At 36.9% G+C, this 27,128-nt stretch overlaps 1 protein-coding gene across 1 annotated transcript in view; it reads left to right on the top strand.

The window, feature by feature from the left end:
* TNRC6C (trinucleotide repeat containing adaptor 6C) overlaps window positions 1–27,128 on the top strand; it is a 176,268-nt gene that overhangs the window by 133,794 nt on the left and 15,346 nt on the right. Inside the window, exons 15-17 of the mRNA XM_044675761.1 lie at window positions 10,376–10,543; window positions 17,699–17,890; window positions 20,227–20,370. Coding sequence (XP_044531696.1) covers window positions 10,376–10,543; window positions 17,699–17,890; window positions 20,227–20,370 — 504 coding nt within the window. The remainder of the gene's footprint in view (window positions 1–10,375; window positions 10,544–17,698; window positions 17,891–20,226; window positions 20,371–27,128) is intronic.

Below are 27,128 nucleotides of genomic sequence, written 5' to 3'. Positions count from 1 at the left end.
GGGGGGATTGAACTTTGTATAGTATTGCTTGTTAGACATGAACCAGTTGCCAGAATTCAGTTCTAAGTAATATACGGAGTTTCAATAACCACTTTTAACTAATAAGCAACAGCCAGAGTAGAACGGGTTCCAAAATTCAGCTATTCTTTAGAATTAATTTCTAATTTAATTCATGTATTCTTTAGGGTCAGGATTCTAAATAAATTTCTGCAAAGATAGTATAATAGGACTTTTAGCTACCATACTTGTAAGATTGAGTTTGAATCTCTCTTCAGATAGCTCCCAGTGTGACCCTGAGCGAAATCACTTAACCTCTCTGAGCCTGTTTCTTCATTTGTAAACTGAGCCTGATAGCACCTACTTCAGAGTTGTTGTATGCAAATCCTACCCTCTAAAACTTCTCTTTTACTCTTGAAGAATACCACTATCCTCACAGTCATCCTGACTCATATCATAGGTCATCCTTATTTTCTCACTCTCTCACCCTCTTCCCCCATATCCAATCAGTAGCTAGGTCCTCTTGCTTCTATCTTTATAACATCTTTCATATATGTCCTCTTCTTTCCTCTGACACTGCCATCAACATGCTATAAAAAGATGATGAGGTTTTCCTTACCTCATGCCTGGACTATTGCAGTAGCCTGCTGTTTGGTCTCTCGGCTTCAAATCTACCCCACTTCAGTCCATCCTTTCTCAGCTGTCAAAGTGATCTTCTTAACGTGCAGGTCAGATCATGTCACCTTCACTTCACATACATCTCATTCAGTAAACTAATGGCTCCTTGTTGCCTCTAGGATCAAATGTAAAATCCTCATAATGGCCTGTGTCCATAATCAGGCCTCTTCTTGCTTTTCCTATACATCTGCTGCTCCCCTGCCTCCTACTCTGATATCTAGTGACACTGGCTTCCTTTTTCCTTTTACTAACCCTTCCTCTCCCAGCTCTAGGCATTTTCGCTTCCTGTGACCATGGTTAAAACTGTCTCCCTCTTCTTCTAGCTTCTTTCTGTAGCTTTACAAGTCCTATCTGAAATCCCACCTTCTATAGGAAGGCTTTCCCATTTCCTCTATTGGAAGCTGGGGAAGGGGAAGGATTAAGATAAGGCTAATGTCTTTCATTATTTCCACTTTGTCCTGTATTTAGTTTATTTGTATGTAGTTGTTTGTATATTACCTCCCTGAGTAGACTGGGAGCTTCTTGAAAGCCGGACTTTACTTTTCAATTTCATATAACTAGATTCAGCCCATCACATTACATTACACTGTGTTGATGATCTATTTGGAGTAATACAAAGTGTTAGCTGTTCTTGTAAGCTGAAATTTTGATGTGAATTCCCTATCTCTTCATCCCTTTAATATAAACATCATTTCTATGCCCTCTGTCAAGGAGAATGATATTCAGACTAAATACAATGAACATGAGTAAAGGTGAATTGAAGCCCAAAGCAGGTCTAAAAACATTCAAGTCTCCTGGCCCAGACTCGTTCCAAGTTACTAAAGAATTTGCAGATGTGACTACTTAACTGTTGCCAGTAACCTTTGAAGAATCGTAGAGAGTGAGAAAGATGCCAGAAGATTGGAGATGGGCAGATATTGATGCAGTTGTCATAAAGGTGGGGAGTTGGTAAATCCTAGAAACTGTAGACTTCAGTTTGACGTGATCTTTATTATTAAAGAGGGATGGGGGAAAGGAACTAGATTTATTCTATGTGATTTATTCAGAGGGGCTAACTAGAACCAGTGAGTATAAATTATAAGGAGCTAGATTCTGACCATATATAAGAAAGAATTACCAACAATTATAAATGTGTGAAAGTTAAGTGAGCTACTGAATGAAATAATAGATTCTTTATCATTAGAGATGTTCTCATAGAAAATCCTAAACCAAATGCTACATAAAAGTTCTCCTTTTAACTTTCTTTCCTTCTTATTCTTCCTCCAAGAAGAGTATATGGCTATATTTCTACAGGGGAGGCAAGAATCCTCCGTATCGGTACAATACAAAGCCTCAGAGTTTTAAGAGCCTTCTACCTAATCCTAAGAAAGACCCTTCTGTCTTGAGCAGGTTTCTTCACTCACTTTCTTTTATTGCTCAAGTCATTTTAACAATGATTTATTTAATATCTACTACATGCAAAGTACTAGAGATAGAAACACCAAAATAAAGTAAGTCCATACTCTAAAAAGATTACATTCTTTTAGGGAATATCTGCACCCTGAAAAGTAAATACAAAATATATGCAAAATTAATTTTGAGAAGAACAACACTAAAAACTAAAGGAACTGGGAGAGACCTTCTAAAAAGATAATTAATCAGCTGGGTTTTTCTTGAAATGAGCAAAGGATTCCAAAAGTAGAGATGAGAGAGACCAGTGGCCCTGCCTGTGCAAAAGCAGTTGGTGGGAGATGGAATGTTATATACATGGAACAGCAAAATAGACAATCAGTTTATTTGACTGGAGCACAAACTGTATAAGAAAGTAATGTATATCCTGCAAAGGGAAGCTAGAGTCAGATTATGAAGAAGCATTAACACTTTATCCTAGAGGTCACAGTGAGCCTACAAAGTTCCTTGAATGATGTCGTCTGTGCATTAAGAATGCCAATTTGGCAGTTTTGTAGGATATGAGCTATAGAAGGGAAAGACTTAAATCAGAGAAGATAGTAAGGAAGCTGTTGCCTCCTATAGTACTAATGTGGGGTGGTAAAGGCCTGAAAAGGGGGTGAATATGATATGGGTGAAGAGAAGGGAATATGAATGAAGAGAATGAGAGAGATGTAAAAGTAGAATCAACAGGATTTAATCTCTCCAACATGAGGGAAATGGATAAGAGTAGAGTTTCATAAATGTCTCCTAGATTGAGTACATGGGTGAGTAGAAGAATGGTGGCGCCTTCAGAAAATGCAAGGAAATTTCTCTGGGTTTGGGGAAGAAAATAATTAGTTTTCTTTTTTTAGATGCCTGTGCAGAACCCAGGCAGCTATGTTGGAGGCCTGGGACCAAGGCTTCATGCATACATACATACATACATACACACACACACATGTGCATGTACATGTTGATATAAATTTGAGGATTGGCTGCAGAGAGATAGTTTAATCCAGGAGTGATGATAAAATCTCCAGGATAGAAACTGTAGGAAAAAAAAGAAGACTTAAGACAAAATCCTAGGTTGGAGCCATTCTGACTCAAAGACAAAAGATATGGATGAGGAAAACTGAGAAGGATCAGTTAAGAAGATAAGGGGCAAAAAACAGGAGAGATCAGAAAAGGAGAGAAATTCAAGAGAGACAACAGTGACAAATTTTACAGAGAAATCAGAAAAGATAATGACTGAGAAAAAGGACAGCTATAGAGAGCCAGGGCTGGAGATGGGAGATATTGGGTTCAGATGTGGCCTCAGATACTTCTAGCTGTGTGACCCTGGGAAATTCACTTTACCTCCATTGCCTAGGCCTTACCACTCCTTTACCTTGGAAGTGATAGTATTGACTCTAAGACAGAAGTTAAGGATTTATATTTTTAAAAGAAAGAAAAGGCCACTGGATTTGGCAGTCATTAGATTAATAGGCTTTTTTTTTTAAGTTAGGTATTGAAATGGAATAGAAAGAAATATACTTTTTCTCAACCGTACATAGAACCTACATAAAAATGACCACAACCAAATGCAGAAAAAGAGATATCAAATGTGTTCTTTTCAGATCACAGTGCAGTAACTATTACATTCAATAAAGGACCGTGAAAATATTGAAAATGTATGTGGAAAAGGTGCAGTTAGGTGGCTCAGTAGATAGAGGAGATAGGCCGTCTTGGATTCAAATTTGGCCTCAGACACTTCCTAGCTGTGTGACCTTGGGTAAACCATTTGACCCCAATTGCCTAGCCTTTACTGCTCTTCTGTCTTAGCACCTATACTTTGTATTGATTACAAAATAGAAGACAAGAGTATTTTGTTTTGTTTTTATTGGAAACCAAATAATGTCTTAAAGAATGAGTGGTCAAAGAACAATTAAGAATGGCAACAGTGAGACAACATACCAAAATTTATGGAATTCAGCCAAAGCAGTTCTTCGGGATAAATTTATAGCTCATCAATGAAGTAGAAAAAGAGCAGATGAATTAATTGAGCATGCAACTAAAAAAACAAAAATATATTCATTAAGTCCTCTTTGATGTCACTGCTTCTGAAAATTTTGTACCACTTTTTCCCTCTTGTAGATATAGGGAAAGGACCTATCTTTTTAATCCCTATTTTATAGAATATCTCCTCCATAATGGATGGAAATTGTAGAAAGCTCGCCACTGCTCACCCAGTTTCATTTTCACCTTTACCAGGATAGTAGAAATTCAGCAATAGTTTTCTGATTTTTTTCCCATTACCTAGGTGATCTGCACAAAGGTAAACCTTATAAGTCTAGATCAATTTTTTAAAACTTTAAAACCTAATAGGCTTGGGGGCAGCTGAGTAGCTCAGTGGATTGAGAGCCAGGCCTAGAGACGGGAGGTCCTAGGTTCAAATCTGGCCTCAGACACTTCCCAGCTGTGTGACCCTGGGCAAGTCACTTGACCCCCATTGCCTACCCTTACCACTCTTCCACCTATGAGTCAATGCACAGAAGTTAAGGGTTAAAAAAAAAACAAAAAACTCATAGGCTTAACCCAAAAAAACTACTGCCCAGGTTAGGGCAAAATTAATCAATGTCTTAAATGTTGAATTTAAAGCATATGCTAAAAAAGAAAGAGTAGGATCTAAAGCTAGAAAGACCTAAAAAGGACATTTAGTCTAACCCTCCATTTTTCAGGTAAGGAAACTAAGCCCCATGGATAGTAACTTGCCCAAGGTCCCAGAGGTAGGAAGTATTAGAAGTGGGATATGATCTCAGGTCCTCTGATTGCATTGTCAGCAGTCTTTCCCACATACCACAATCCATCCTCTGTACATTTATTCTGGGATTGGATTCCCAAAGAAAAGAGATGCAGTCCATCAACAAATTTTTATTAAGCTTCATATGCTAAGCCCAAATTAAAGATCTGTAAGACAATAACAGTGTATCAGGTGGTAACGGTTGCTAAAAATCTCTTGCAGACTAGGCAGGATTTTTTTTCCCAAAAAATTCCTAGAAATTAGTCAGTAAGCATTTGTCATAAACTTATTATTGCCAAACACTGTGCTAAGAGCTAGGATACAAATAAAACAAAAACAATAAAGTATTAAGTGCTTACTACATACTGGACACTGAAAATACAAGTAAAAAGAATAAAAATATTCCTATCAGCATTAAGTTTACATTCCAGTGTGAAAGGCAATGAGTACATATAAAAATACACAAAGCACAAATCTAAAATTAGTCAATGTATTTGTATTTGGGTATGAAAATACAAGTAGTTAAATACAAGATAGTTTGGGTAGTTGGGGAACAATTAGAGAGTCAGGAAAGTCTTCCATGTAAAAGGGGACCTAGATCTTAAAAGAAGAAAGGATTTCTGAGGCAAAAGTAAGCAGAAACTGCATTCCAAGAATGGATAGTGACAAGAGCAAAGGCACAGGGGATAGTAGATAGAGTGTTATGAGTGAGAAACAGAGAGACCAGGCTTGGCTAGATCATAAGGGTATAAGAGGGGAAGCAATATCCAAGGAAGTTGGAAAGAAGACATTTCACTTTAAAAGTGAAATAGAGGACTTTAAAAATAAAAAAATAAAAATGCCCTGATGAATTCTATAAAATTCTTAAAGAATAATTAATACCAGTACTATGCAAATTATTCTCAAAAATTAAGAAAGAAAGCACATCATTAGAGGTAATAGAAAATCACTAGGATTTTTTAAGTAGAGGAGTCATATGGTCAGATTTGCACTTAAAGAAATTTACTTTGGCAGCAATATACAGAATGGATTAGAGCAGTGATGGGCAAACTACAGCTCACGGGCCAGATGCGGCCCCCTGAAATGTCCTATCCAACTGCACGAGAGTATTCCTAATCTGACAAATACAATGAATAGGATGCAATACAACGAACTTCGAAAGAGTTGCCTTAGAAACAGACTGACAGATGAGCATTTCCTTTCCTTTGGCCCCCTCTTTAAAAAGTCTGCCCATCACTGGACTAGAGTAGAGAGAAACCTGAGGCAGAGAGACCAAATTAGAAGTTTGTTGCAATAAACTAGGCAAGAGGTAATGAAGACCTGACCTTAGAAGGTAGCTATGTGCATGAAGAGAAGTCAGATGTTAGAAATATTGTGAAGATACAAATATCAAAATTTGGCTACTTGTAGGATGAGAAAGAACCAGAAATAAGATGCTGAGATTACAAACCTGTCACACTGAAGGGATGACTTCTGACTTCAGCAGAAATAAGGAAGTTTAGAAGAAGGGTAATTTAGGGGGAAAGAATGAGTTTTTTAGAAATGTTTAATGTATCTTCCAGATACACAATTTGAAATGTTCAATAGGCAATTGGTGATCTAAGACTGAAGTTTGAGAAAGAGACTGGTTCTGCCTTCAGAGAACATATATTCTAAATTAATATTTTATTTACTTTCTCAAATTACATGTAAGAACAATTTTTAACCTTCCTTTTATTTTGAGCCAAATTCTCCCACTTCTTTTTTTCCCTCCCCTATATCAGCAATCTGATATAGATTTACATATGCAGTAATGTAAAACATTTTTCCATATTAGTCATTTTGTGGAAGTGAACGCAAGCAATAACAAAAAATGAAGAGTATGAAATTTGGTATGTTTTGGTCTGTATTTCCATTAATTCTTTCTCTGGAAGTGGGATGGTATTTTTCATGAGTTCTTGGGGATTGTCTTAAATCTTGTATTGCTAAGACTAGCCAAGTCATTCGTTATTGTTCATCATGCAGTGTTTCTGTTACTGTAATATTATTCTGATTAGTTCATTTTGCATAAGTTCATGTAGATCTTTTCTGAAATCATCCTCATTTCTTATAGCATAGTAGTATTACGTTATAATTATATACCACAACTTGTTTCAGAATTCCACAATTGATGGACACCCCCTCAATTCCCAATTCTTTGCAGCTACCAAAAATATGTTCTAATGCTATTCTAATGCAAGAGTTCTTCAGCTTTTTTGCGTCATAGATCCCTTTGGCAATCCAGTGGGAAGCCTATGGATCTCTTTTCAAAATAATGCATAAATTTTAAATGCACAAAATAAAAATGCAAAGGCTTACAAAGGAAGTCGATTATATTGAAATATAGTTGTCAAAATAAATTATAAGTTCATGGACCCCAAGTTAATACCTATTCTAATTAAAAGAGCATAATTCTAAATGTAGTATTTATCCTGAAAGAAGGACTCTAGAGAGAAAAGTCCATATATAACCCGATCTCCTCACATTCATGAGAAAACTTATTATCTTTACTGACACACAGGGCACCTGAAGTTGCAGTGTCCTGAAGCACAAAGTATCACATCTGTCAAACCAAGACAACCAAGGTGGTGGGTATATGTTAAAGAATCAGTGTAATGTGATTACTGATCAAGTAGAAGTCAACCCTAAATTTAACCCTGTGAAGGTAGGTAAAAGATGAGATCTTTTGAGGAATGTTGCATACAAGTATCTGTTTTACTAATTCCCTCAAAGCTGGTAGAAGCTTTCTGGTTATAATCTAGGGGAATTTATGGAAACTCGGGGTCTAAAAGTCAGCCTAGAAGTGCCTGTCTCATCTCTAGACAGCTTGGTAGAGGTGAAAGAGTGTCAGCTTTAGAATTAGAGAAGCTGGATGACTTAGGGCAAGTCAGTAACTTTTTCAGGGCCTCAGTTTCCATATCTAAAAAGAAGTAGACTGGACCACTAAATCTCTAAATTTTTTTATCATAAGCTGGTGTGTGGTACAGGTGAAAAGTTGTTTACTGCCTGTGTGATCTTTAGTAGACAGATCACTTGGTTTATCTGGTCTCAATTTGTTTCCTTATCAGAATGAAGGAAATTTTATTTTGAGAGACTGAGTGGAAGAATAAAAAGTAAATGGGCTTTGAAGTCACAAGATTAGGCCCAATTCACATCCTGGCTCTGATCCATATTCCCAGATGGCCATGGACAAGTCCCAAAACCTCTCGGTACCTCAATTTTCTCCATTTAAATGATGGAGTTGGACTAGATCTAGGGCTTTTAACCTTTTGTGTATGTCATGTGACCTCTTTGTTAGTCTGGTAAAGTCTATGGACCCTTTCTTAGAATAATGTTTTTAAAAGAACAAAATAAATGAGATTTTTTTAACAAGTTATCTTTTCTAAAAACTAATTCAAACCTCAGATTAAGAACCCCAGGACTAAATGATATCTAAGGACCCTTCTAGCTTTCTATCCTGTGATCTCTTATATGATAGAGCTCCAAGTATAGTAAGGGAGAAGTTATTTCTGATAGTGAAGATCAGAGAGCTTTTCCCTGGTAACATTGGAGCTGGCCCTCAACAAAAGGGCAGCCGCCAGACAGAGAGAATTGGAGATGGAAGAACATTCTTAATGGAGGGAATAATGCAGACAAAGCCAGAGGCAGAAAATGCAAGGCTTGTTCAAGAAATAGTAAGCAGTCTTGTATCAAAATTAACACCAAAGCATAATCATATTTCCTTCATTTACAGCCTAGTTTTACAGCCTTTCCTTCATTTAGAAAGATTATTTTCTAATCCATAGAACTTAAAGGTGCTTCTGAGACCCAGAAAGTGACTTCCCTAGTAGGGTCAAGCACACAGTGAAATAGGGATAGTGTAGGGAAATAGGGATAGGGAAATTGATTTCTCCAGATTCCCAGTCTAATTCTCTACCACACCAAGCTGCTCATGTCCTCAGATTTTTGTTCTCAGCCTTTGGCAGACATTTTGTTTAAATTACTTCCTTCTTAGACCAGTCTTTATGACTTAAAGAATAGTGTTCTGCCTGGAATTTATAGAACATTAACCCATCTTCCATACATGTGTTCTTAAAAACTGTTGCTTATATTTAACCTGTTGTGATTGTTTGCTCTTGCAATTTCACAAGTCCTCTCAACTTGACATGCTTCCTTACTTCCTAGAAACTATATGAAAGAAAATGTGTATTTAGTCCTTACTATATGCAAAGTAGTGTTCTGAACAAAGCAGAATAGTCTCTGCTCTTAAGATACTCACAATCTAATGGTGGAAATAACAAATATGGTTTCAAAGCTGTAAGTCAGATGGAAAATAAAAGAAAGGCGATAAAATTTATATGTGCTAGTCACCATGTTAAGCACTTTTATAAATATTTCATTTGATCCTCACAACACTGTGAAGTAGGTGCTGTTTTTATCCCCATTTTCCACTTGAAAAACTGAGGCAAATAGGTTAAGTGACTTGCCTAGGATCACACATTGAATGTCTGAGACTAAAGTCTTCTTAATTCCAGGACCAACATTCTGTCCACTTTGTTCCTATCCATAGCTACCACCTAAAAGATCTCATGATCCTTAGAGTATTGGGGCTAACATGATAATGCAATATCTTTAATGTAATTTGTTCTGGTAAATTATTAGTTTCTGGTATTGAACCATCTGACAGTGTGAATGAGTTTGAGAAGGCAAGAACCTTTATTTCTAGGTCTGCTGTAGGCTTTGGCTATAAGCAGTCATAGAAATATTTGTCAAGTCACATCTCTACAAGGTTTGTTTCCTAGAATGATGGCTATATGGACCCTGTGCTATCACTCCTTACCAGTGCTTTGGTGGCAATGGATCAGTATCAGTATTGATGGTGGTGAGGCAGTTGGACCCACATCTGAAATGCTTTCTCTCTTCTGTGATGATAGTGTGATGAGTGGTCTGGGGGACACTACTATTACCCAAGGCTATTACTACTATTATTATATTACTATTAACCAAGGGTTGAGTCCTGGGTTATCTGATCTGCATCCAGACCTCAGGAGAGGTGATTATACTTGTCTGTTACACGCTCATGCTATCTCTTCTTCAAAGTATCTTGCTGTTTCAGCTAGACGGGGTTGCCAACCCAGTTGGTGGCAGTTGGTTAGAATATCCGTCTTTACAGAAGTTGCTGTTCCTGGATCCACCTTTAGACTATTTTGTTCTGTCATAAGAATTCTCCACTTTCAGTATTTGTTTCCCTAAAAATGCATATCCAAAGGATACTTACTTATTGCAGTTAACTTTAGATATTAAGATTATGAGTATTAAAAAAAATGAACAAATTAACTTCTTAATCCCATTAAAGTGAAGCTACAGGTAAAACTTGGTATTCCTTGTTTATTTTTAAATATCAATTAGAGATTTAAGTTAAAACTAAAAAGTATTTGTGTTCCCTCCCCAATTTAAAATAAAACTAATACTTTGTCTTTATAGGAGATATATGTAATATACTTTCTGTTACAGCTGGACTGAACCCAAACATGAATGTAAACAGCATGGACATTACTGGTGGTTTATCAGTGAAGGACACTTCTCAGTCCCAGTCTCGCCTTCCTCAGTGGACACACCCCAATTCAATGGATAATTTGTCCAGCGCTGCTTCTCCACTTGATCCGAACCCTAGCAAGCATGGTATGCTTCATCAGAAATGTGTGTGGTTTTTATTACTATTATTATGCCTCCAAAAAGTTGTACCTTAGTGCCTTTTCATGGCATAGAAGTGTCCCTGAAGTTTTTTTTTTCTTCTTCCTCCTCCTCCTCCTCCTCCTTCCTCCTCCTCCTTCCTCCTCCTTCCTCTTCCTTCCTCCTCCTTCCTCTTCCTTCCTCCTTCTTCTCCTCCTTCTTCTTCTCTCTTAGAATTAATACCAAGTGTAGATTCCCAAGCAGAACATATAAGGGCTAGGCAATTGGGGTCTGTCTAAGCAACAAATCATATCCATTCTGCATTGACCAGACTTTTTTTTTATTTTTTTTATTTTAAACCCTTAACTTCTGTGTATTGACTTATAGGTGGAAGAGTGGTAAGGGTAGGCAGTGGGGGTCAAGTGACTTGCCCAGGGTCACACAGCTGGGAAGTGTCTGAGGCCGGATCTAAACCCAGGACTTCCCGTCTCTAGACCTGACTCTCAATCCACTGAGCTACCCAGCTGCCCCCTGACCAGATTTTTTTTAAAAAGATACAAATTACCACAAGGCTGGCCATTTAGCAATGAATTCTTTGGCCATCACAGCCCAAGAAACAAATACAATATAGTCTTCAGTCCTGAAACCTGTAATGGAAGTAGAGTTGTTGAAAAGGAGGAAAAAGTTCTAAGAATCACAGTTTTTAGCTATCTGTAAAGTTGAAAGTATAAATGTGATATCCTTTGTCCAGTAACCAATAAGTGGACATGTGAGCATAACAACTAAATCATATCAATCTTGATGGTTTCACTATAAGCCAAATTGGAGGAAATAAACATGTTATGACTAAATAGAAGGATAGCTCACAGGGTTCTCCTCGGAGAGAAGCATAAAAGAATTGAGTATGCGGATCTTTTCACATACCCAAAAGCAACAAGAAACATTATTTCATGATACTTCTTGGATTTCAGACTCACAATAAGTATTTGTAAAAAGACCACAATGAAAATAATTGCAATTTATGAACCAAACCTCCATTGGAGGAAATGAAGAGGTTAAGAAATTCCACAAATAACTTAGTAGATCATTTAGAGCCTCTAAATCTCTCTCTTTCTCTCTCTCCCCTCTCCCCCCTCACTCTTTCTTTTTTTTTCTCTCACTCTCACAGATACACACACACACACACACACACACACACACACACACCACAATACAATACACAAATGTAAAGATGGTAAAATATATATTTTGGGGAAATAGATCTGGAATAAGAAATGAAAGAGAAGACAAAGACTTGTTCACTACACAGAAACCTCATGCCTATGTGTTAAGAACATTTTCTTCAAGCAAAAAACCAGTAGACATGGCAAGCACCAAATAATAGACAAAAAAAAACCGATTATGTATTTACAGACAGAAAGTGATTCTAACTCCTATGGAAGTCAATCCTGAATCAACTGAGTTGATTCCAGACAATCAACTGATTACTGGTTGAATTGGATATACAAACTTGTTAGAGAAATGATCAAAATTAGTACAAAACTAGAAAATCATGAGAAAAAAAATTTAAACTTAATTCTTATCCATTCAAACAAGAAAGTTACTAATAATGAAAAATGAATAGACCAACAAAGAATACAAATTACAATAATTTCATGTAGAAGTTTAACTAACATAAACAACCTGGTAATATGGAAATCCAAAGTCAAAAAATGCTTTAGCAAACATTTGATTTACTAGACAAGTAGAAATAGATGGCAGCCAAAAGCAACAGCAATTTATACCATAAACTATTTTATAAATGCTTGAAGAAAGTGATGGTAGAGCAATAGGTAGTATTGCCTCAGGAAATGATGAATAACAGAATGGAAGGTAAAAACCTGTTTAAAGAAAGTTTGCCAAGAGACCCAAAATAATCCTAAAGATTAAACTGGAAGGACAGGAGAAAAATGAAAATGAATGATACTTTATGACAAACTTTTTTCACCTTCAAGGACAATAGATTCATCATACCAGCTAAGAGCATAGTCCTGGTCGTTCTTGTTGAGGAGGTAAAAATAAAAACAAAAATTGTGAAAGCAACTGTATTAAACCAAGGATATATAGAGGCCATCTGTACTGGAGATGACACAATTCCAAAACCATTGAGAAATCACAAACCAAATATGCTATACTTTAGAAGGTACCAAAAATATGGGGTGACATTCAGACTTTATTAATAACAAAAAAAATTTTGACTAAGAGGATATTCACAACTACTGGCCTATCTTCCACTTACATATAAAAAATATATATTTTAATGCACACTGATGACATTTTTAGTGAAGGAATTGAAAGAGCAATCTGTTTTTGCTAGATGTTTTATAAAAGACCACATCTTTAACATTGCCAAATTGAATGAAAGATATAAAAAATCAACAAGCATTTTAAGTTTAGGAATATGTTCATGTAGAAAATAACACTTGAGTTGAATTTGCAGGAAATGAAATTCTGAGGGGCAGAAGTGAGCAGAAAAAGTATTCTTAAGTTATCAGTAAAAAAGCATTTGTTATGTATGTGATATGTTCTGGGTACTGTGCTAAGTGTCAGAGATACAAAGAAAGACAAAAAAGTCCCTGCCGTTAAGAAGCTTATGATGAATTAATGAACGGTAGTCTGGAGAGAAGTTACCAGTAGCAAGGGGGGCATCAGGAAAGGCATCCTACAGAAACTGGGATTTGAACTGAGCCTTCAAGGGAGTGAAGAGGCAGAGATAAGAGGAGAAAATATTCCAGGCATGGGATAAGACCAGTGCAGAAGCACAGCAGAGCCAAGAAGTATAGAGTTGTGCACAAAGAGCAGGAAGGCCAATTTATCTGGATTATACAATGTGTAGAAAGGAGGAACATACAAGATTGAATAGTTAGGAAGAGGCAAGTTGAAGAGCATAAATTCCAAATGAAAGATACTATATTTGATCCCAGAAGTAATAAAGAGCCACTGGAGCTTATTGAATAGGTAACATGGTCAAACCTTTGCTTTAGGAAAACCACTTTTTCCAAAGGGATTTTGACAAATGAGTGAAGGATTAATTGGATTAAGGAGAAACTCAAAAGCAAAGAAACCAATGAAGAGGCCATTAGAAATAGTCCAGGCAAGAGGTAATAAAGGTCTGGTGGCAGTGTAAGTGGAGAGAAGAAGAAATATCTGAGATAAATTGTGAAGACCAAAAGTTTAATGATCCATTAAAAAAGATTGAGTAGAAGAGTTTCTTGGTCAGATCTGTGTATTAGCAGGGTATGAATTCTTCACCAAAGGATGGGGCAGTTACAAAAATAGAATAGATTATTTTTATTACATGAAATTGAAATGCTTTTGTATATACAAAAAAAATTAATGCATCTAGAATAAGAGAATTGTTTAACTGAACAAAAGAAATCTTTGTGTCATACATTTCTAATGAGATAAACAACTAAGACCAGAAATCATGTCCATTTTTTTAAAAACTGGTCAAAGGACATGAACAAATATTTCTGAAACCAAGAATTCCAAACTGTTAACAACAATGTGAAAGAATGATCCAAATTATTAATGATAAAAAATTCAAATCAAAACAACCCAAAGGTTTCATCTCACACCCTGCAAATTGGCAAAGATGACAAAACATGAGTCTAGTCAATGTTAGAGCAATTGAGGAAACACAGGGCACACAAATAATGCTCTGTTGGCAGAACTGTAAAATGGTACAGCCATTCTGGAAAGTAGTTTGGAATTATGCAAATAAGGTGACTAAAATTTCACTGCTAATCAAGGAATTTAAAAGGCTCCATTTACACAAACATATTGATAGCAACACTTTTTGTTTTGGCAAAGAACTGGAAACAAGATGCCCATTGATTGGAAAATGGCTGAGCCAACCATAGCCTATGATTGTGCTGTGGAAACACATGAACTTGATTCAAAATGGTAAGCAACCAGGTACATGGAAAGATCAACCACAATGTAATCAAAACTAAATGTTGCAAAATTATAAAGAATAAAATTAGTCCCCCAAAAAAGATACTCCTATTCTTATTAACTCTTTTAAAGAATCTGAAGTATATGATTAGAGGATTGCATATAACATGCTATTTTCTCAATGCATTGACTAGCTTTGATGAATTTTTCCCCTTTTTTGTTATTCAAAATTCTTAGTTATAAAGGATATATTTCTGGGAAGGAGAACAATATAGGAAATCTAAGTGATGTAACACAAAAGCTTTGAATAAAAATTTTTTATTTTAGTAATTCAGATGAAAGATGATAAAAGCCTAATCTAGGCTGTGGCTGTATGGGTGGAGAAAAGGAGATGTATACAATAGATGTGGACATAGAAACAATAAGATTTAGCTGCTGAATGGGTCAAACATAGAGGGTGGATACCAAAGTTATGAACCTGGGTGAGGATGGCGATAACCTTAATAGATGTGTTGAATTTAAGATACCTACAGGAAATGTCCAGTAAGTAGTTGGTGATACAGGACTGGAGCTCAGGGGGGAAAGCTGGGGTTTGAGTCTCCATCACCATCTACCTCAGTGGTTCCCAAACTTTTTTGGCCTACTGCCCCCTTTCCAGAAAAAATATTACTTAGCTCCCTGGAAATTAATTTTTTTTTTAATTTTAATAGCAATTAATAGGAAAGATAAGTGCACCTGTGGCCATCACCACACTCCTGGATCCCTGCAGCACCCACCAGGGGGTGGTAGCACCCACTTTGGAAATCACTGATCTACCTGTTGGACATTTTGGCCTACATCTTGGAGACATCTACATAGAGTTAATAATTAAACTCAGGAGGAGATGAAGTCACCAAATGAGATAATATAGAGAAGGAAGAGAGGAAGGCTCAGATCAGAACCTTTGGGATAAACCCGTAGTCAGGGGACATGATATGGATAATGAACCAACAAAGGAAAATAAGAAGTAACAGTCAGGTAGGAGAACCAAGAGTCCATAGTCAGGGAAAAGGAGGAAAGGAGAAAAGATCCAGTAGTTGACATATACTACAAGAAAGGTCAAGAATAATAAGAATTGAAAAAGACCACCAAATTAGGCAATTGAGACAACTTTGAAGTGAGTTCCAAAGCCAGGTTGCAAAGTTATGAGGTTAGAGGAGGTTTGGCAGGGTAAAATATAGAGGCAATGAAAATAAACAGCTTTTCCTAGGAGTTCAGCCAAGAAAGGAAGAAGAAATATAAGATTTTCCTTTGAGAGTGAAGGGTTTTGTTTTTTTTTAAGGATCAGGAAGACAGGCAACATGTTTATTGGCATCAGGAGAAATTAGAGAAAGTGGGGAGAGATGATTTGGCACTTGTACTTGGTGAGAAGGGCCACCTCATCAACAAAGACTGGAGTAAAGAAAAAGAATGAGTTATAATGATAGAAATTCTCAAGATGTTGGGAATGAGGAGAGGAAAGGGAGTTCATGGCAAGTGACCTCTGTATTAAGTGAGGTCCTTAGCTTTAAAGGAATGGGAAGCTTGCGGAGAGAAGAAAATGTGTCAAATAGGTGCTTTAGAGAAAGTAATAGAGCAGCTAAGTGGTACAATGGATAGAGCACCAGGTCTACAGTCAGGAAGACCTGAGTTCAAATGTGGTCTCAGACACTTAATAGCTGTGTGACCCTGGACAAATCACTTAACCTTGTTTGCCTTTTTTTTTTTTTTTTTTTGTAAATTGAACTGGAAAAGGAAATGGGGCCAAGAAAACCCCAAATGGGGCAGCTGGGTAGCTCAGTGGATTGAGAGCCAGGCCTAGAGACGGGAGGTCCTAGGTTCAAATCTGGCCTCAGATACTCCCCAGCTATGTGATCCTGGACAAGTCACTTGACCCCCATTACCTACCCTTACCACTCTTCTGCCTTGGAGCCAATATACAGTATTGACTCCAAGATGGAAGCTAAGGGTTTTTTAAATGAATGAATGAATGAATGAATGAATGAATGAATGAATAATGAATTAAAAAACTTGAATGGATGGATGGATGAATGAATGAAGAGGGGGGAAGGAAGGAAGGAAGGAAGGCAGGAAGGCCCCAAAATGGGGTCACAAAGAGTCAGACATGACCGAACCACCCAAACAACAACAGAATCCAATTGGTTGCCAAGTCTTGTTGATTTTACCTTTGCAACCTCTCTCCTATATGCTTCCTTCTCTATTCTGCCACTGCCTTCACATCACTTCGTGCCAGAGTTACTGCAATAGATTCTCAGTTGGCCTGCCTAGTCTCAAGGCTCCCCACACTATAGTCCATCCTCCACTCAGCCATCAAATTGATCTTCCTAAAGTGCAAGTCTAGAGGCAAAGTAAAGAAATTGAATAGCAATTTTAAAGCATCCACTATGTGTTAGGCACTGTGCTAAGCACTTTACAAATCTCATTTGCTGCCTTTTGAGGTAGGTGCTATTCTTTTCTCTATTTTACAACAAGGAAACTGAAGTAGGCAGAGGTTAAATGTCTTGCCTGAGCCACACAGCTAGGAAACATCCAAGGCCAGATTGTATTTCCTCTCTTCCTGACTCCCAAGTCCAGTGCAGTGCACCACCTAGTTGCCACCAATGGGTCACATCTCCAGAATCAAATATAAAATCCTCTGTTCACATTTTACAGTTTTCTTACTCCTTAAACCCTACCACATACTCTAGTGCTACTGCCCTCCTTGTTGTTCCTTGTTCAAGACACTGCATCTTTTGTCTCCATGCTTTTTTCACTAGCTTACCCCATGCCTGAAATCCTCTCCCTCCCAACCCACCTCCTGGAATCCCAAACACCCTTCATGTTCTAGTTAAAATGCCACCTTCTTCAGCACGTCTTTCCTGATTTTCCCTAATACTAGTGCTTTCTTATTATTGATTATCTCCATTTATTTATCCTCCTGTTGCCTCTTATTTAAGCTGTGAGCTTAATCCTGTTGCCTCTTGATTAAGCTGTGAGTTTGAGAGCTAGAACCATCTTCCTTTCAGTGTTCCCCTAGTTCATTACTTGGTATATTGGAGAAGCTTAATAAATGCTTATTGGCTTGACTTTACAATAATTAAAAGGTGACATTATGAAAGAGCAAAGTTCCAAATCTCAAGACAGGCTTTGGGGTTTACAACTTGTGTAGTATGATTTATTTGGTTCTTCTGTTTTTGTTTCTCACTACAGGTGCTATCCCTGGAGGCTTAAGCATTGGGCCTCCGGGTAAGTCCTCCATTGATGACTCTTATGGCCGGTATGATTTAATCCAAAACAATGAATCACCAGCCAGCCCTCCTGTAGCCGTTCCTCACAGCTGGTCTCGTGCCAAATCTGATAATGATAAAATTTCAAATGGTTCCAGCATTAACTGGCCACCAGGTAAAAAAAACAATTTTTCTATAGCCAGATTCACACCTAATAAGGACCTAATAAGAGTCAACATAAAATAGAGATTAGAGAAAGCTTATATTCAAGTCCTACCTCTGGAACATACTACCTGAGTCACAGCACAGTACGTAAATCACTGCCATTTGGGCCCTCTGTGACTGCAGACCTCTAGAAGGAGCCTTAACCAGATTAAAATTTAATGGGAAAATATTTAACAAAATAAACAAAAATACAATACATCATGAATAATAATAACTTAAATTTTCTAACTCAGTAAGGGTGAATAGGATTTGTTTCTGTTTGAGTTTGACATCACTGCCCCAAGTAACTCTCTATGACCATAAGTTACAGATGAGTTGCCTGTCTACATGAGTGAAGGAAGATTCAATTCTAAGATCCCTCTATACTAACTATATCTTAACTAAAAAAGGGAGAAAAGGCCCAGAGGTAATTGCTTTAAAACAAACAAATCAAGTACTGAACTAATGTGAATTATGTAAACATTGCTATTCTATTATCTCTTGGAGTTTTCATGGAAAGTTTTTGACCACATTTGAAACTTTAGGCCTTATTTGTCCTCTAGTTAATAATACCATACTAAATTAGTTTAAGCGGGAGCCAATAAGTATTAGATGTCTTTGATAAAGATCAGTAAAGCACATGAAAATTTATATTCTGTCCACTGTGTATGGATTCTTATTTAAATTAAGTCTGCTGCAATCTAATGTCTGTGACACAAGTTAGTTATTTCCATAAGATTCATGAATTAATTGAAAAACTCTGAAATGCCCCCAAAAAACAGATTGGTAGTTATGAAAAATTGCTTTGGTTAAAACATAATAGACAAAGATAGTACCCAAAAAGAGTTGAACAGAGCAGTCCAGAGTTGGAAAAATTCAAGGATATACATAACTGGAGGATGGATTTCCTATTCACCAAGAAAAAGCGATTTTACATAAATTAAATTTAGGCCAATATTTTTCATGATATATGGGTATTGTGCCTAAATAGAAACTTCCTTGTCAGAAAACAATTAAAGAATACCAGGAGATATCTTTGACAACTCTGACTGAGGGACAGAATTTTTATGAAATGAGAATAAAAGTGATTATATAAGCTAAAAATAGATCATTTTAGTTATATAAAATAAAAAAAATGTTTGCCTAAACAAAATCCACTCAGCTAAGATAGAGAAACTGTTGAGTGGGGCAGAAATGTTCATATTGGAGCAATTAAGTAGCTCAATGGATAGAGTGTCAGGCTTAGAGATGGGAGGACCTGGGTTCAAACCTTGCCAGACATATCCTCCTAGTTGTGTGGCCCTGGACAAATCACATATCTTAGTTGCCTAGAACTTAACACTCTTCTGCCTTGGAAGTGATATTTAGTTTCAGTTCTAAGAGAGAAAGTAAGGGATCATATCAAGTTTCTTAAATGAATCTGATAATCAAAATAAAGAGAGTTGATATATAGACATATGAATAAGGTTCATTCCCCAGTAGATAAATAATCAATTGATATGAATACAGTTTTCTAAAGAAAAATTATGTTCAACAATTATATGAAAAAATGCTCCTAATCACTAATAATAAAAGAAGTTAAATTCAAGCAGTGTAGGTGTCACTTCATACCATAAAAGTGACAAAAATAATATAGGAATAAGTATTATAATGGCAATGGAAAAACAGACCCAACTGTAACTGAAATATGGTGCAACCATTCTGGAAAACAATTTGCAGTCATTTTAAGAAGAGTTGCTGAACTTTACCCTTTGGCCAAGTGATCCCATGACTAAGCATAGATACCTAAATAGAGCAGCCATGGTAGCAGAAACCTGAGAACAAATTTTCCCCATTGATTGGAATGGTATAATGAATCTGATTGAATAGTTTGGTGCCATAAGAAAGACATTCGTCGGAATGTGAGGAATTCAGAAAAATATGAAAGACTTGTATGAACTGATATAGAATAAGTAGAATGAGAATTCTGATATGTAGTAATTACAATAATGTAAATAAAAATAACTTTAATGACAATCTCAAACCCTGAGAACAAGTGATAGGATACATTTCCCTTCTCTCTGGAGCTATAGTCTACTGGAGATACAGACTAGAATATGCTGTCACAGTCAATAGTTTGATGGTTTCCTTTACCCTTTCTTTTTTACAAAAGTGTATTCATTGCAGAGAGTGACTATAGTATTCAAAGAAGAGGTAACAATGCAACTTTTTTTAAGTACATTTGCAGGATCAGAATATTCAAAGTTATGTTGAAAAGAAATTACATTACTAGATTACATAGATTTTTACTTTGGTTGTCATAAATAGAATTTCAACCTGGAGTGCCATGGAAAGGACTTCAGAATATTGACCCTGAGAATGATCCTGATGTCACCCCAGGAAGTGTCCCCACTGGACCTACAATTAATACGACAATCCAGGATGTTAATCGATATCTTCTCAAAAGTGGAGGTAGGGGGAGAAGCACAATATGTTTTTTTTTTAACCCTGATCTAGAAAAATCACGTAACTACTATATAAATAATGATACATCTTTTAATATAGGGTTTCTTATTATCTTGCATAGCATATGTCTGGTTCTAATCATTAATCTGGCCACTGTGCTGATGGTGAAAATAAGAATCAGTCATAGAGATTTTTGTTTTGCATCTATTTGTGTTTGGATAAATAAGACAATTATTTTTACCATGTTGTAATATAAAGTACTTCTTGTTACAATTTTTTAATTTTAAAGTGTTTTCTACTTGAGACCTTAGAACTGCTATTTTATAAATAACTTTTACAGTTTTCTAGATTTAATTTCACCATGTTTAACACAGAGAGTTGTGTTTTTAAAAGGATATTAATCTCACCTCTAAAGAATCTACTGGGGGCAGCTGGGTAGCTCAGTGGATTGAGAGTCAGGCCTAGAGACGGGAGGTCCTAGGTTCAAATCCGGCCTCAGACACTTCCCAGCTATGTGACTCTGGGCAAGTCACTTGACCCCCATTACCCACCCTTACCACTCTTCTGCCTTGGAGCCAATACACAGTATTGACTTCAAGACGGAAGGTAAGGGTTTTAGAAAAAAAATTAAAAAAAAAACTTCCTGGTTCTGCAATTAACTGCTTCTGTGTTTCACAGGCTACACTAATGCTCCCTGATTTGACTAACTTAAATTTATACTATTCTAAATAAAACTAAAACTATTATCCTTATAATTCTTAACTTTGCCTTCAAGTTATAAAAATAACAAAGGTTAGCTGGTTGAATCTCAACAAGAATCAAGTTAAGACTCTGAGCCTTAACAGACTCAGAGTCCAAACAAAAGACCAGGGTTTCTTTGGTCTTCTCAGAGTTTAATCAATCTATAAACAGTAATTGATAATCAATAGTGTTTCCCAAGTTGGAAAAAAAAACCACTACTCTCCTTCAGGTCTTTCATTCAGACAGTGAGAGAGAGGCAAAGATGTTACCTTCTCCAGCCCTGGGATAGAGGTCCCCCTGTGTGACTCTGTCAACTTCCAGAGACCAACTGTCAAACTGCCACACCCAGAAAGAGTTAAGTGTCACAGGAAAATGGTTAAACTGTCAACATTTGAAATTAACACTTTCTCTCAGCTGTTTGAAACTCCATTTCTTTCTTAAACCANGAGAGAGAGAGAGAGAGAGAGAGAGAGAGAGAGAGAGAGAGAGAGAGTCTACTGCATGTTATCTATTGCAAACTTATAGGACCAAGTTTGGTGCACATAGTTTTACTCCTTTTATAAATTGTCTCACTGTAGGATCTGGTACAAAAACATTAATGGGATATGGGATTGTAGTGTAAATATTGAGTACAAGTATGGAATTATAGAGGGACATAACTTAATATATCATAAAGCACAAAAGAGTTCTGCCCTTAATATAAATTGTACCATCAGTTTATTAAGTGTATGAAAAGAATAGTTTACATCACATTAGGTGCATTTATCTTTATTAGTAAAAAATTTGGCATGTAAGTTAAGATCTATAACTTGATATCTGAAATTTTAATGGTTTTTGGTATTCCTTGGTTACACCAACTGAATTTGATTATATAAAGCTTGGGCTCAAGGAATATACCCAAAAATATCTATTAGTGACCCTGCAAAGACATCTGGAGTTTCCAGTGAGGAGCAATCAGGTTCCATTTTGTTCATTATCTATTTTTGTCGACTTTGATGAAATCCTAAAGAATATGTTCATCAGATCTATAATGAACTTGATTTATCCCAATAAATAATAAAGAAAGCCGTTCTTTTAAAAGTGGATAAATTTCAGTAGAGATAAGTACAAATATTCTCCACTGACTAGGTCTTTAAAAATGCATCATTATAATCAATAAGTATTTATTAAGAATCTTGTGTGCTGGGGCAACTGGGTAGCTCAGTGGATTGAGAGTCAGGCCTAGAGAGGGGAGGTCCTAGGTTCAAATTCGCCCTCAGACACTTCCCAGCTGTGTGACCCTGGGCAAGTCACTTGATCCCCGTTGCCCACCCTTACCACTCTTCCACCAAGGAGCCAATACACAAAAGTTAAGGGTTTTTTAAAAATATTAAAAAAAAAAAAGAAGAAGAATTTTGTGTGCCAAGTACACTGTGCCTATGTCTTCTAGGAGCTTACATTCTCTCAAAGGAGATCACATATATTATATACAAAATAAAACACTCCAAATCACTAATGATAAAGAAATTAAATTTAAAATTTCTGGTTTCACTTTATACCATTAAAGTGGCAAAGATGATGTAGCAGCTAGAAAGTTTAATACAGAAAACAATATTTAAGGCATATTTTTTTAGGAAATAATGGATTCTGAGGGGTAGAAGTGAAAAAGGAAGGCATCCAAGACATGAAAAACAGCTAGTCCAATGAGGAACAGCAAAAATATATGGCTAGAAATCAAAACAATGCTGAGGTATCACTTCACACCTAGCAGATTGGCTAAAATGATAGTAGGGGAGAGTAATGAATGCTGGAGGGGTGTGGCCAAATTGGGACATTATTGCATTGCTGGTGGAGTTGTGAACTGATCCAACCATTCTGGATGGCAATTTAGAACTATGCTCAAAGGGCTATAAAAGAATGCCTGCCTTTTGATCCAGCCATGCCATTGCTGGGTCTGTACCCCAAAGAGATCATAGATAAACAGACTTGTACAAAAATATTTATAGCCGCGTTTTTTGTGGTGGCAAAAAAAACTGGAAAATGAGGGTATGTCCTTCAGTTGGAGAATGGCTAGACCAAAGATTATGAAAGGGAAGGAATAATACATAAAATGGCTGGAAATATAGGTTAAAGTCAGGATATGAAGAACTTTAAACACCTAATAGATGGTATCTACATGTGATCCTTGAGGCAGAAGGGAACCATCAAAGTTTATTGAGAAGAAGAGTGACATGTTATACCTACACTTTAGAAAACTCACTTTGGCAGCAGTGTGGAAGGTATTTTGGAGAAAGGAAAGAAACTTGACAGGAAGATCAATACAAAGTCATTGCAATAATTTAAACTTAATAACCTGAAAAAAAGTGGTATTCATATGAGTAGAAAGAGGAGACCAAATGCAAGAGATGTTGTAGAGTAGAAATGGCAAAGTTTGTTAACTGGTTAGATTTGGGGAGAGAAAGGAAATGGTTGGTATAATGCTTATGGTTAAGAATCTGGGCAACTGAAATGTTGATGGTGCCCCTAAATAAAAATAGTGAAGTTTGAAAATGGAGTGCTGTTAAGTCTAGACCTGACTCTCAGGTTTGATAATGGTATGAAATTAAATACTTTTGAATCCAGTTTTTTAATATTAATTTAGTTATAGCATAGAAAAGATAACACCAAATAGCACTACCTTTGGTATCTGAGGCCTTCCTGGTTTCTTTATGGAAATGGTCAGCTGGAGAGGACATGATCACTTTCATGATCTCAGGCACCCACCAAGTCTAAGAGGCATCCACATGAATAAGATTTTTTGTACCTTTATATGACTAGGAAGATGCTTCAAGAGAATCAGGCCTTGGGGAAAGCTTTGTCACCTTTTAGGAAATTAAATGAAGGAGAGGGAGCAGAGATAGGAAATGGGCCCAACCCATATTGTAGGGGAAAACTTTTAGGACTTTCCATGCATGGACAGTACTAAGGAGAAAAAAAAAATAATTTTTAAATTTACAGATGTCCCACTCCCAAAAAAGATGCCATAATGAGAAAGAAAAAAGAAAATAAGATCAACAAAAGTCAATGGTCTTAGATTTTTCCTTCCCTCCTCAGAAGAAGTCTCAGGTTTCAAGTGTCCATGTTATAAATGATACCAAATCTTTGAAGTTCACAAGGGGTTTCCTAATGCAAACTGGTGATAATGAATCAGAGCCACAATGCAAATGATGGGACATATATTTTTTTTTATTCTCCTTGTGTAAAGTGGTAACAGTGAGCAAGAAAGGATAACTCCAAGAACATTAGAATCACATCATGGACACTTGTAGCACAATAAATAATAATTTATCACACAGCAAGGTCATCTCTATAGGCTGTCTCTATAATGCTTCCCACTAGTATTCTCTGATCTACTAGTTAAAACTTCCCCCTTTCGAGAACCCCTCTATCAGACAGCAGATACCAAACTATCTATTTAGAGGTTTCTGCTAAAGCTTTACCTTCTCCTTCCATGAGGTCTCTGTAAAGAATGTCCCTCACCTTCTTGGAGGGACTTGGGATTACTACCAAGTTGTGATCTCCTTCCTTTCAAACTTGAACTCAAGAGGGTCATAAGGGACATGGGAGAGAGACTGTTGGAAAACCCACTTTAGTCTTCCAGGGCTAAAGCTTATTTTGCACTCCACTCAGAAAAAGCAGATTTGCAGATGACTCAGTAAATGGAACATTTCCAGAATCCAGAAAGCTTTGGGGATTCTTTTTTAGATTGTGGGGAAGCCAGTGACAGTAGTTTATTCTAAATTGAGTTCTTTTATCCTGTATTCTCAAGAACTTATACTAAGTGGACTTTCTCCTAGATTTTTCTTGTTTCATTTCCCCCATTCTCCTTGATATGGGTCACCATTTAATCCTAAACCACTGCAGTCTCATCTGGCCTGGTCAACATTATGTCATCAGTGTAGAACTATACCCCCAGTGCCTTCAAGAAGAGATGCCTCTGCCCACCAGACTGTGGCAATATAAGAGCAAGTTCAGATGGCTCTGGGGAAGGACAGTGAAGGAATACTGTACTCTTTCCTAAACTGCTCTTAGCTAGTTTCAGCTACAAAAATAGAGAAAAAGCATTGAAAACCACATTGCCACTCTCCCTAGGGGATTTGGTCCACCACATTAACTAAGTGAGTTACAACTTAAATGATAGGCATGACAACTTTGTTCAGTTCTCTGTAGTCCTCTGGAAGCAGTCAGCTTGTTGTGGAGAAGGGTGGTATAGTGCTCTGGAACAAAGTATTGGAGGAGCCACAGTACACAAACTATTAACTAAATAGTCAGATAGCATTTATTACATTTCTTATGTACCATAGGGAAGCTAGGTGACACAGTTGGATAAAGCACAGAACCTGGGATCAAGAAAGACTCATTTCACCGAGTTAAAATCTGGCCTCGTATACTTCCTAGCTGTGTGATCCTGAACAAGTCATTTAAACCTGATTGCCTCGGTTTCCTCATCTGTAAAATGAGCTAGAGAAGGAAATGGCAAACCACTCCAGTATCTTTGCCAAGAAAACCCCAAATGGGGGACAGCTGGGTAGCTCAGTGGTTTGAGAGCCGGGCCTAGAGACGGAAGTCCTAGGTTCAAATCTGGCCTCAGACACTCCCCAGCTGTGTGACCCTGGGCAAGTCACTTGACCCCATTGCCTAGCCTTACCACTCTTCTGCCTTGGAGCCAATACACAGTATTAACTCCAAGATGGAAGGTAAGGGTTTAAAAAAAAAAGAAAAGAAAACCCCAAATGGGGTCATGAAGAGTTGGACATGACTGACAACAATACTACATGCCTGCTGAAAGGGCCCACATGAATACTACTGACTTCAAAGAACCCGTAATGTCCTTTCTCACAATCTGCTCCTTCTGATTAGCCACCACAACTGGGAACTACTAAATGACTAAGTATACACAAAGCAGAAAAACATTTTGTTATACATGATAAATTTAATGAGTTTAAAATCTACTACTACTATGTGAAAAGCCAACACACAGTAGAGATTATGAAAAGGATGATCCACAGGCACCAGTAAGTATACCTAATATCTGTTTTATTTAAAGGATCTTCTTGGAGCAGCTGGGTGGCTCAGTAGATAGAGAGCCAGACCTAGAAATGGGAAGTCCTGAGTTCAGATTTGATCTCAGACATTTCTAACTGTGTGACCCTGGGCTTAACCCTGATTGCCTCATCTTTACCATTCTTCTGCCTGTGCTTAATACAAATGACTGTGAAACTGTTTTCTCAAGCCCTTTCAACTTGGAATCTATAACTAGATCTAAAACCTTGTGTTAGAAAATGTGCTGAAAAGTTATAATTTTATTATTAATAAATGGTGTTAATTAGGCTGTGTTATTACCCTGTTTTTCTTTTTTTTCTTATTAATTAATATGAATATAATGGTGGTGCTATAAAGAGACAAGATTTTGCAAAATGCCTGGAAGTTTAATTTCTTTATTAAATATTTTTTTTAAACCCTTGTACTTCGGTGTATTGGCTCCTTGGTGGAAGATTGGTAAGGGTGGGCAATGGGGGTCAAGTGACTTGCCCAGGGTCACACAGCTGGGAAGTGGCTGAGGCTGGATTTGAACCTAGGACCTCCTGTCTCTAGGCCTGACTCTCACTCCACTGAGCTACCCAGCTGCCCCTTTATTAAACATTCTTGCAGAAAATAGTGGAACTCGACCTCTGTTGACTTTTAACGTGTTAGATACTAGTTGCATATCAAATACATCCGAGCAGTCCTTTTGAGAGGAAAAAAAAAGCAAACTAGAAAAACTTCTTCAATCCTTGTGGAAGAGATCTGGAGCAGTATGTCATGTTGGAACATGAGTTATCTATAAGAACAACAGAGACCTGAGGATCTGTTTTCAGCAAATTTGGAGGAAACTGAGATATTGCAGCAACCTATAGAGATATACTATATTTATTTCTTCCAGCAGCAGTTAAGGTTAAAATATCCATACACTTTGACCTAGAGATCCCAGTGGGCTCCCCAAGAAGGTCATAAACAGAAATAAA

The sequence above is a fragment of the Gracilinanus agilis genome, chromosome 4 (assembly GCF_016433145.1).
Source record: "Gracilinanus agilis isolate LMUSP501 chromosome 4, AgileGrace, whole genome shotgun sequence".
Taxonomy (NCBI): Eukaryota; Metazoa; Chordata; class Mammalia; order Didelphimorphia; family Didelphidae; genus Gracilinanus; species Gracilinanus agilis.
This window is presented reverse-complemented; position numbering and strand designations above follow the sequence as displayed.